Source organism: Scatophagus argus, chromosome 4 (genome assembly GCF_020382885.2).
Source record: "Scatophagus argus isolate fScaArg1 chromosome 4, fScaArg1.pri, whole genome shotgun sequence".
Lineage (NCBI taxonomy): Eukaryota > Metazoa > Chordata > Actinopteri > Scatophagidae > Scatophagus > Scatophagus argus.
Window position 1 is genome coordinate 12,909,536 of NC_058496.1, and position 12,128 is coordinate 12,921,663.

General features: G+C 41.7%; 1 protein-coding gene across 2 annotated transcripts in view; it reads left to right on the forward strand.

Moving 5' to 3' along the window:
• The window catches only part of sema6a (sema domain, transmembrane domain (TM), and cytoplasmic domain, (semaphorin) 6A), a 102,758-nt gene that overhangs the window by 36,457 nt on the left and 54,173 nt on the right, over nt 1–12,128 (forward strand). For both annotated transcript variants that reach the window (XM_046387838.1, XM_046387839.1), the window contains exons 2-3: nt 6,679–6,835; nt 7,671–7,788. In XM_046387838.1, the coding sequence (XP_046243794.1) occupies nt 6,736–6,835; nt 7,671–7,788 (218 nt within the window). In that variant the 5' untranslated portion in view covers nt 6,679–6,735. The remainder of the gene's footprint in view (nt 1–6,678; nt 6,836–7,670; nt 7,789–12,128) is intronic.

Here is a 12,128-nt window from a genome sequence, read left to right on the forward strand (position 1 = left end):
TCAAAGGAGACACAGAGAAGGCCGTGTGCTACCAAGCATGTCCTTATCAGCAGCAGTTTTCCCTGCCTTGCCCACGCAGCTCTCTATCAGCTGCCTACAGATTGATTAAGTTGCCCCGCTTGTGTCATTGTGAGTGATGATTGACAAGCCTGGAAAAGGTTTTGATATTTAAATGTTTAACCTCTTTCCCTTTTTGGGGTCAATCTCTGAAGCACCAGCTGTATGTGCGATGGGAGTTGAGCTTTGTGTTTGTGTGTGTGTGTGGTTGAATGTGTGTCACTGTGTGTGGGGGCTTGTTTTGATTCATAAATGCTTTTTCCAGAAAAAGCAAAGGAGCAGCCTGCACCACACTCACCTTTTTCTTCTGCGCTGTCATTCTCAAGGAGATGAAGAGAGGGAGGAATGATGGTGATACCATAACAAATGTTTTCATTAAGTCTGTGAGAGGTAGCGAGGGAACATGGAGGATAAATGGCTGCGTGGGCCTGATAGACAAAGAGTAAACAAGTGTCGACCTAGCAGCTCTGTGAGGTTGTACTTAGGCTCTGCAGTACTTTGAAATAAATACTAAATGCATCACCATGCTAACATGCTGTTTTTAATAGGTATAATGTTTACCTTAATTCAGCATGGTAGCATAGTAACATTTGCTAATTAGCACTAACAAAAAGTAACGTCATTAGTTCTGCAGGCTATAAATCGTTGGACAAATCGACATGTTCCTTGCTGATGTTGCTAGATGAAAAATTAAGGGATTACAAATTATCCTAAAGGGAAAATGAATGTATGTACCAAATGTCATGGCAATCCATTCAGCAACTGTTGAAACATTTCACTGAAATCTAAAAATGGGCCTGCCAACTTGCTGGCTGTTATTTCCAATTCCAGAGCCGCAGCGGTAGCGTGTTTAAAAAAAGAAAAATAGGGTGTGGGAAAGTGTGGATTTATCCTTATTGTTTCTTTTGTGTGTTGAGAATCCACATTTTAGTTCAGTTGTTAGACGTTTTTTGAGTAATTTTGGGTGCTCATCTCAGCCTCAGCAGCCTAACGAGTTCTTGACCTACTTTAAAAACAATGGAGGCAGTTGTAGGTAGTTATCTCCTCTCATCTTTCTCCTCGGTTGCTTTCTGCTGGTGGCAGGGTTGGTGTGATGTCAGTTTACTTTGGATCATTCTCAGACAGCGAACACCCATTAACCTCCCCTCCTCTTCCTCTCTCTGCTTGGCTATCTTTTCATTTTCTTTCGTCTCCTTGTTAGACTTTTCCCTTTTACTTTTTTTCTAAATCTATGGTAATTTGCTACAAAGAGCGTCCTCAGTACATCTCGAAAAAAGGATATCCATTGCTTTGCGACAGATAATTGTTTTTAATGATTAGGAAGCGCAGATGCATGTCCAGGCCTAATGGCTTTTAGATCACAGAGGCAGTTATGAAGATAGCAGCTTATCTCCAGTCACTGAATCTCTTTGTTAGGTCTCTGTTGTTCCAAGTTGGTGCTTTGCTTCTGTTTTCTTGCTGTTCTTATGTCTCTCTTCCCTCTTGTCTTTTTGAGTCATCTATGGCCCGCTTCCAGAATCAATCCGTCACCTCTTTAAAAGGAGACGTTCTTCCATTTGGGCTTGTGTTTCAATAAAAGGCCTACAGCAACAGGGTGCCTCATTCATGTCCACTTCATTGTCTTTAAATAATCAAACTATGATGGATTACCACCATGCAGATATTCATTTGAAAGCAACATCTAAGAGACGAAACATAGGGAAGGAGAAGGAAAACACCAGCATGCTTTTTCATAGCTCAAGGACTATTTGTGGGAGTGTGCATGTGAGTGTGTGTGTCTGTGTCTGTATTTGTGTGCTTATATTGGATGCTAGTTTTGCTCTCGTTCTGAAAAAGACAGACAGGGTCCTCCCTCTCTTTCACTCTCTATTCCCTCCCCTTATCATGGCCTCCTGGGTTCAGGCAGACAGCTCCTCCTGTCTTTTCTCTCTGATTTATCAGGCCAGGGCTGACAAGTGTAAACACCTGCCAGAGTATCCTCCCCATTTGGGAGCCGTAGGTGGTTGGATGTGTTCCATTTTTTTATCCCCATATGGTGGATCAATGCATTGTGTCTTTCCAATGTGCTCTGCTTTGTCCTCTTCCAGTTTCACACCTCACCCAAAACCATTTCCTTGAGGGTGGCTGTGAACAGGTGTTACAATGGATGGCAGTCTAAATCGCCATTAGGTTGAGCAATATGGTATTTATGTGCCTGTGTTGTAAAAGTGTACAGTTTTAGTGTGGTGTAGTGTTGGGTGGGGGTTGTGTTCCCACGCATGTGTAAGGTCTGTTTCCTCTCTCCTAACAGTGTGAGATTGTCACCCAGCAGAAACTTCTAAAGTAGCTGGAATTCCCCCGCTGTCGTTCATCCATCTGTAAAATCACTTTGGCTTTTATGTAGTTTCAGCCACCATGAAAAGTAACACACACTTCTCCTTTTTATTCATGTTGGAAGGGTCAGTTTATCTGTAGTGCTATTGAGGCGTACAATTAGTTTTCATTTTATTTGTCCTGGTTTTCCACCTTTGCTCCCACACAATGCAGATGACTTACATTGCTCAGAAGATTACAAAATGACTTTTGAAAAACAGTTTTCTTTGAAACCACTTTCCATTGAAGAAACAGTCCTGTCGACGGAGGTGTCTATGGCTTATCCTGAGTTACTTGGACAGATATGTTTCCTCGTAATTCCTCGTAATTTTGTGTAGTAATTAAAGTAAAACTTACTACACAAAAATCCTGAAACTGATGCAAAAACACATACACTGGATGCCATTCTGCTCGCGTCATCTATTACAAAATTCCAATTGAAGAGACAAAGAGCAGCACCTCCTCTGAATGTGGTGACTGCCCACAATTACAGACATGCAACTGCAGTAAGCTACCCTCTCTCTTTGGCATTCCTGTCATCTGTAAACCCTTCGGCGGCAATCTGCGGACATTACCCAGACGGCCAAATATAAACACAAGCAGAATGCACTTGTATCGAAGCTGTCAGACAGCATTTAAAAGAAGCTGCTACTTTAAAACATTCATATGGAACACTTCCTCCAAAGTAGACTATGATCAAAAACTCAGCTGTAAAAAGGCAAGGAAATGAACACAATGAAAACATCATGTTCGTTATTTTTTCACACAATGTGATCACACAACACAGCAGTGGCGGAAGACCTACCGCTCTGTGTATGTCTTTAACCAACAGGTCAGCTATTCTGCTATGTAAAGCCACCTATACTGTGTGCATGTCTATGTGTGTGTGTGTGTGTGTGTGTGTGTGTGTGAATACATGCTTGTTTATGCGTTTGGGAAAATCTTCCCAACCAAACTTGATTATACATGTTTGACCTTCTGTTTTCTGTTTGTTTGGGCACTTAATCAGATGTACCATCTAAATGCGTAACTAAATAACGGGTCACATTTCCTTCCTTTTCCTCACCTGCAGCCCACCCATGGCTGACCCTGTCACTCTAATAAACATGTGTTACTGCGTGTATGTTTAAGCTTAGGGCAATAACATCATTAGGCCTGATAATATGTTTATTGTTAAAGCTAATGCAGTTTTGGTCAGCTGCCCCGTGAGGCCGCTCTGTCTGGGGAGAAAAAAATGTGTGTTTGTGATTGTCTGCTTTGAGTTGAATTTGTTTGTTGGCAATGTAGTTTGAGTTTATGTGTGTTTTCTTTAAGCCTTCTGGTCCATTTGCTTCTTGCAAGAATACAAGGTGACTGGCTGTGTGCATGTGCGTGCATATGTGTGTATAGTTATTCACATGTGGCGAGATTCTGGGGGGTCCTGGTGCTTTTATTACTTGCTGGTAGCCTCCTGCCAGCATTCAGCTTGATTAACTTTCCCGTTTTTTTTTTTTTTTTTTTTCACACACACGCACACACTTATGCACACACAACCAGCTACTTTATCACCGAGAGTGTGCGGGACGTGTGAGGGAATAGCAGCTAAGGTCCTTAGAATGTTATTATCTATTAAAAGCCTCAGGAGTAGGCACAGGGCTCCTCTGTTACTTTTTATGTCTTCTCTTTGGTTAATTTCACAGAGCGCTTTTACAAGAGAGGAAATCCGCACACTTCCACCTGCGCAAGTGTGGTTTTTGGTAGTCTGTATTTTATTGTTGAAGTTTGAGCCTTGATTCTTGGATCGTGATGTTCTCAGTTTGTGTGTGTGTGTGTTTAAACAGATGCCTACTGTGCTGTGCAAAAGTAGCATTTACATCAGGGTTTAACACACACACACACACACACACTCAGAATCACAAGGAAGCAATTTGCTCTTCCACAAGGAGAGTGTAATTCGGTAAAGACAGACTGCGTCTCGCTCCCTCCTGTTACTCGTGTGTGGTAGCTCTGTAGCCACTGGAAGGTTTAGAGTTTTCACTTAACTCATTTTGGGCTCAATTTATTTTGTGTATCACAGGAGGCAGTGTGAGATAATTTGACTAACAGTTTCTTGCACGCTGTTACACCCTCATTGATAGAGATGGAGGATGGGCATCGCCTTCAGCAGCCACCGATTCTCAGAATGTGTAAAATAAATGTTTAGAGTAGCGTCAACCTCATGAGCTTAATATCAGTGAACAATAACACCATAACATCTACATTCACAAAGAAGAAGCAGCTCGTCTCACATTAGAGTCTGACATAATCAAATCCCATCTAAAAATGGCATGACAAAGCCATTCTAATTTTTCAACCCCAGTACAGATCACGTCTCATTTTCTTGCTCAGTAAGACTTCCATCCATCACTCACCGTGTTAGCTCCTTCAGGGCTAACACAGGAAGTGCCTTGTGCCACTTCCTGCTCATCAATCAGTCAATTACTGGAGGACTTCCAGGTCAAGGTTCAGGAGAAAAATGTTTCCTGTACTGTACTGAAGAAAAATACAATTTATTTATTATTTATTTACAATTTGGACAAAATTGTAGCTCAGTCAACCTTCACTGTACAATGAAGGTGATGGGGAGGGAAAATCCATTTTAGTATTTTTTTTTCTTCATAAAATATAGAGAGCAGTACAAAAAAAAAAAAAAAAAATAGTGTAAGGATAAGCGGAGGAGGCCGAGGAGTGGGAAGGGAGGGAGGGGGGATAGAAAGGCTTGTGAGATCAAGGTCGTATCCAGGCTTTAGTATTGGTATTCTCCTCAGTGTTAAAGTGATTCTCCTAGTGAATAGTGTTTTCATTCCTCTCCTGAAAGAGATTCACAGGAGCATGGAGAGAGAAGGAGAGAAAGAGAGGGAGAGGGGAAGAGAGAGAGAGAGAGAGAGAGAGAGACATGACAAAGAAAAGAGAAAGTAATTCCTCCACTCTTTCCCTCTTTTCCTCCCTCCTTCCTCCCCCCGTGTTCGTTTCCCCCCTCGGACATACAATAGTGAATGAAAATACAGCGTGGCATAAACAACTTTTATCAGACTGGAGCAAATGAAATCGACTATTTTATTCAATTCTTCATCCCTGAAGCATCCCTTACTCTATCTACCCAGCAACATCTCACCCCTGCAGCTTCAGCCGAGGAAAAAAAAGAATGCGCTTTATGCAAATTAAATGCTTTATTCTTGATTAGATTACAGACGCAATAATTGTCTTGGATGATTTATGGCTGTAATTTGTTGCCACAAACTGCAGTGAAAAAAAAAGCTCAGTTGCCATGGTTTGTGCAATGAAGACATTAGATCAACACAATTTAGGGCATCTGCAATAAAATCCACTTCAGCGGGGACATATATATTACATTAGAAAATTAGCTTGTTGAGGACATTGTGTTTTGCGGGATTTACTGTAAAGGTAAATAACAAGGAAAATATATTTCTTCTCCAGGAAATGGGCAGTCCCCACGTCTATGTAGAGTCAACAGTTGGCATTTAAGGTAGAAGCCAAGTGCAATGAGAAATGAGATGAAGAGGAAAGAAATTTAAGTGCAAACCTGCAGGTGGCTCTTAAACTATGGCTGTAGTAAATTGGAGTGTTTAATAGCCATACTGATGCACTGATTTAGCCTGCGGTAGTCTTCGACCTGTAGGAGTTGGGATGTGGGATTGCTACCCTTGCAGGAGACTGACAAGTGGGAAATTACGTACTTGCCATGCCATCCCACCCCATCTTCAGGTACTGCTGATACTTTACAGCAGGTTAATCTCACCAAGAGCTATCACACTTTTCTAAGACCCTATCACAGAGAGAGAGAGAGAGAGAGAGAGGGAGAGAGAGAGAGAGAGAGAGAGAGAGAGAGAGAGAGACTGTTCTTCTTCTCTGCCTGACATCGATCTATGATGCATATTACCACCCTAATCCAATTAATTCTGTTTTGCTTGCAACACGGCTCACTTGAGTCATCGAGAATGCATATATAAATATATCTCTGACAGACTGCAATGGGCCATGCAAAATGCACAAACAGCTAATTCAGGTGGAGTTGAATTTGTTTGGCTAACTCCTTTCTTTTTCTGCTTCTCCTCGCTTTCTTGTTTCAAACAAATAATGCAGAAACTGAGCAGGGAATATAATCGAGAAGGCATTCAGGTGAAAAAGGAATTGTTTGACGAACTTTGTTTTTCTCTCTGTCTTTCTCTTCATCCCTCCCCATCTCTTCCTTCTCCTCCTCTTCCACTACATCCGTCTCTCTTCGCACAGGCTGAGGTAAATCTGAATCAGAGGACCAGCAGCAGCAGCAGCAGTGTTGGTGCGACCATGAGGTCAGAGGCCTTGTTACTCTACTTCACGCTACTGCAAATAGCCGGGGCGGGCTTCCCCGAAGACAGCGAGCCTATTAGCATCTCACACGGCAACTGTAAGTATATCCTTATTTCTTTCTTTGGTTTCCTTTTCTTTTCTCACTCTCTCTTCCTGTGCACTGTCCCTCCCCTCATTTAAGGTTCTCCATCACTCTCTCCTTGCACTCTTCTCTTTGTCTTCTACTCCACAAATCCCTCTCTCTGTATCTCTCTCACTTGTTCTATCCTTTTGCTCCTCCACATCCCTCTCAACCCTTGCTTCCCCTGCAACCCCCACCTCCCCCTACACTGAATGCATTTTGAAGGCATGGAGTGTAATTTGGCGCCCAAGGATAGGCTCTCTACACACACAAAAATGAAGGACTTAAAGCAGCATTTGAAACGGAGCCCACCCCACATCAAAGGATAATCCGCTATTTTTCTGTCGGCTCTTAATGCCGTGTGTGATAGTCTAAATGCTGTTGCAGGCTATGAAGATACGGTCATTGTTAGCCCTCTGTTTTTCTCTGCTTTCCCTCTGTCCTGCCTCGTCCTACACTCTCTTTGGGCCTAACACTGTACCCAGAGCTTGTGGTCTGGAGAGCTGAAAGAAAAGCCAGCCAACCACACATACACCTGCTCCTTTATCAGGCTGTTTGTTCAAACCAAGCTCTTACATTCAAAGCCACTGACAATAGAACGATTGCATAGTACAGGGCAGCACATTTTTAGTCTACAATTAGTGGTCACAGGAGGAGCTCAGTAACATTGTCGGTTGACATTTGACCTAAAGTCCATGAGACACTTGATAAAAAACTGAAATAGATAAATTCCAAAATCCAGTTGTTATTATTAAATTTAGAAATGTAAGGTTGGTGCATGCAGGGATTCATTTTTGTCCTCTCCTTGCAGACACAAAGCAGTATCCAGCATTTGTAGGCCACAGACCTGGCAGGAACAACACCCAGCGGCACAAACTGGACATCCAGCTCATCATGATCATGAATAGGACGTTATACATCGCTGCCAGGTGGGTGGTTATAGCTGTTTGGTTCATTTTTTGAACATGTGTTTTCTCTACACCCAGGAGATCTCACAGTTGCTATGTCAGACAGAAACTTCCTGCACGTTTTACTGCTTTTCCTTGTGGAATAAAGCAAACCACTGTAGTTTAGGATTAATTAAACTGAGCTAGTGTGGTTCTACTCGGATTATTGAATCCTTCATCACCCCCCTGTATATTACAGTTTGACTCTCAGCTATGAATGATTCTCATCAGTTGCTGCCAAATGAGGGCTGTGAACATGCGATCCCCTTTTAACTCAATAACGGCCCAGGGCTAAGAGCCACAGCAGTCTGACTATCAAACTTCACTTTTAAAACCTGCTGTGCTGTTTTTTTTAATGTTAATTTTTTGGATTCAGGACAGGCTAATTCAAAATGCTGAGACTTTTAAAGCACTTTGCACTCTGGACTTTTTCTTTCATCACCTTTGTGTTGTTGCAGTTTTGCCAAAATTCCCTTTTCCTCATACAATGTCCCCAAAGATTTGTGCCCTCTTTTGGTTGAACATCCAGTGAGAAAACATAAAAAAACACGCACACACACCTTTATACAGATGAAAACTACAGATGAATTAAACACTAATATCAGAGTTTCCCTTTTTTTGTTGAAAATGCTATTGATATAATCCACCTTTAGGGTCTAAATGGACCATCTAGACAGCATTAATGCATCTTCTGTGTTGTCGATAAATAGTAATACAGGGCTAATACAGAAGTTTGACTTTCTCTTCTATTGATTTTTAAAACTCTTTCTCTGCCTGGCTGTTTGTTTCCCCTGTCTGTCACCTGTCTTTATTGCTTTCTGTCGACCAGTCAATGTGTTTTTCACCTTTATTTTTGTGTGACTCAACTTTCAGCAATAATATAACTCAATTACAGCATCTGGAGCCATGGAGAAAACCGATATTGATTTTGCCTTCACTCTTGTCATCAGTATGTTAGAAATGTTCATGTTGTTTGAAAGAAAACAGTCAGGTCCATGTCCATAGCATCAATAGACAGGTTTACCTTCAATGCAGTCTTGATTGTGAACTATAACTTTAAGGCAGCACTGAAAAGGTCTGAATAAAACAGATCCTTATCCGTTTGTTCTCTGTGGCTAATTAAGTGGCAGGCTTGATTGGATACTGTTAAAAGCCACAATAGGGGTCTTTCTTTGTTTTCCTCCCAAGCATGTCAAATTAAGTGGCTGAGAGAGGCTGCTGCTTTAAGTGGCAGAGCTTTTTAACATATCTCTGGTCATTAGGAGGAGGTGTGTGGGGAGTGGGAAAGGAAACAGAGAGAAGGAGTGTGTGTGTGTGTGTGTGTGTGTGTGTGTGTGTGTGTGTGTGTGTGTGTGTGTGTGAGGTTGGCCGCCAGAGACTTTGGTCCGCCTGTCGCCCACCTGCTCCACATGGGGTGGCAGGGGCCTGAGGGGTAGGGCAGGCAAATGAGACTCAGAGGCTTTATTGGAGGGGTGTGTACATTAGAGAGAGAGTGTTTGTGTGTGTGTGTGTGTGCATGTGTCTGAGAGAGAGAGAGAGACCAGTTGTTGTGGATTTAAAAGTCACTTCTCGAGCGTGATATGTGGCCGTATGTGAGCATATGGATATACTTTAAGGATGGCGAACATGTGTTGGTGTGCCTGTGGGCGTGAGTGCTACAGCCTGTGATCATGTCTGTGTGTGTTTGTGTGTGCATGTGTGAGGTCACCTGGTGCGTCGGTCCCACACTTGCATTCTTGCTTAAAGCAGACGGGAATTCTGACACATGGCCGAGGTACGTGACCCTCGAATAACTGGAATGGCGGCCTCAGATTAGACCAGGCCGGATGACCGCCATTGATTCTGACACAGAGAAGAATGTTGGAGTCAATTACATGGACACACAAATGACGACTGGTGCACAAAAATCCATCGGCTCTAGCAGAATATCGATAACGGCATGTAAAAGTTGAACGACAAACAGTTTAAGGCAAACAGTGGAGACTATCATCGCTTAAACAATCAATGTGAAAGTGAGCCAACAGTCAACCCAGTAAGACTCGAACAACCAACAATGCTGCAGAAAAAAAAATGAAACTAGGCAACATCAGTAAATGCTTTTATGATGGTTGTCCTGTCAAATGACTTGTTTATTCTGGGGCCAGCATCACACAGCTTTGCCATCATGCCTCTAGACCACTGAGCCTCAGTTCTTGGTGTGCAGCAGCTTGCAGATGGCCGCTGTGAACACAGTCCAAAGCTCAACACTGTTTCAGGCTGTTTTTTTGAATGGCTGCTCAGTGTATTAAATCCCTTTTGGCTCCTGTTTTTGCCCTGGCAATAAAATCACAAGATTTTTAAGCTCTGAGATGCAAACAAACATAGCAACTGATGAAATTGTAAATAGACAAAAGTGGCTTAATCCATAGAGGGAAAGAGGCAAGTTTTTGGCAACAGAGGAACTCAGGAACAGATGCGGTGATTGATAATTCATCGTGGGGTTTGAATCTTGAATGAAATGTATTGATTTGGTGGAATCAGATGCTTTTTTTTGCAGCCTTGCTTGAGCCATCATATGTAAACAGATATTGAAGAAATGTGCATCTGTCGATGAGATCATATGGCTTTTCCAATATGTGTAAAATATCATCAGCACTCAGAGACTTGTATTGAATGCTGATTATGAATTCAGCGCATGACTAGTGTAGTCTCTTAAAGCTGTGGTTGGGAAAGTAAGTTTTTGAAAGGATCAAACTGAAAAATCCCACCCCTGGTTTCAACTACACTGACAGCCCTGTAGTTCCTGCTGAAAGCTATGTGTGTGACTGGCCAGCGTGCCACATTCAACAAGCTTTCTTCGCTTTTTTAGTCTGATAAATGCATGAATAAAAATCTCTGTTAAATGTCACAATCATATAAACATCATAAGAAAAAAGGCTTCTAAAATACATTACCAGTCCTAACTTTAATATTCTGAATCTGATTCCACAACTCAATTTCCAAGAGCATTATCTAGAGGGACGGTGTTGCCTGATAAGATATCAGACTGCTGTCTTCTCATATGCGGGCTATCAAAAGGGTTTTTGTTTGTTCAGTTTTAACAAGACAGACATTGGGCTGAGCATGCGGCTGATTTCTCCTCCCATAGCTCCTCTTAAAAAAGAGGGATTCATAGCAACCTTTTGCCAGCAAGTCACTCTCTGCATACAGATGTAGTTGCACACAGAGAAAATACTCATGGAAAGAAGCGATTGTTTGTGAAGTCTTAGATGAACCTGAGATTCAACCATATGCCAAAGTGGCTTATGTGAAACTACTTTTTCATATATTTTTACGGTAGCAATCAGCTGTACATTTTCCATGATATACTAGGACATGATGCACATTACAGTGCAAATAATGAACATAAAAACTTCTTTGTGTAAAAGCTCAGTGGTTTATGTGTGGCCGCTGTCATGGGTGTTTTAGGTGTTTAGCAGCAGAGTCACGTTCAGTATAAGCAATAAACTGTTCTTGGTGCAGTGAGAGATGGACGCGAGAGGATTCCTATTCCACAGGTCCATATTTCATGGTCAGGGTACACTATGTACAGCATTCAGAGGGAATTCATCATAGTGCAATGGAAGATTTATCATTTAGATCTCTGGAAGATATCATTGTGTGCATGTACATCTGTGTGTGTGTGTTCAGTCATTGGTTTTGATTGAAGCCACATTCCATGTAGCAGTCACACAGATGTATTTTTTTTCCTTTGGGACATCATGCGCACTGCTGTGGTCCCAACTCTGGGTATGAGGACAGAGAGAACTTCACCAGCTCTGTGATGTTAAAGATTTAAGTCACAATTATGATTTGGTTAACAGATCTCCCCTGTTTTATATAATGAAGTGGTTCTTATCTCTGTAGTTTTGGATATAAATTCGATCAGTTCAGACAAAATTGTCATCATCAAAGAGACATGTGGAGGTACGTCAGAGTCAAGTAGTCAGATGATCACACAAGCTCTAATAAAGCAACCGGTTTCATCAGATTAACTAAATCAATATTTTTGTTGGTAAAATGAAAGCTGAGAGCAACCAAAATGCTGATTATGACTGCTCATTACACAATAAAATTGTGGTTCATTCATATACAGCAGTTTAAAGGTGAACTAGGCAGTTGATCTGCAAGGTTTTTTTTTTTTACTATAGTGGATGCTTACAATGGAAAGTTTGGGGAATAATTTTTCTTTATGCCTTTTTTTTAATTTTTACCCCAAAACATTTTTTTTTTTAAACCTCATTAAGGTTTGAGGACAAGAGGAGTTAAGACATGCAGGGAATGAGACAGACAGTCCATACATA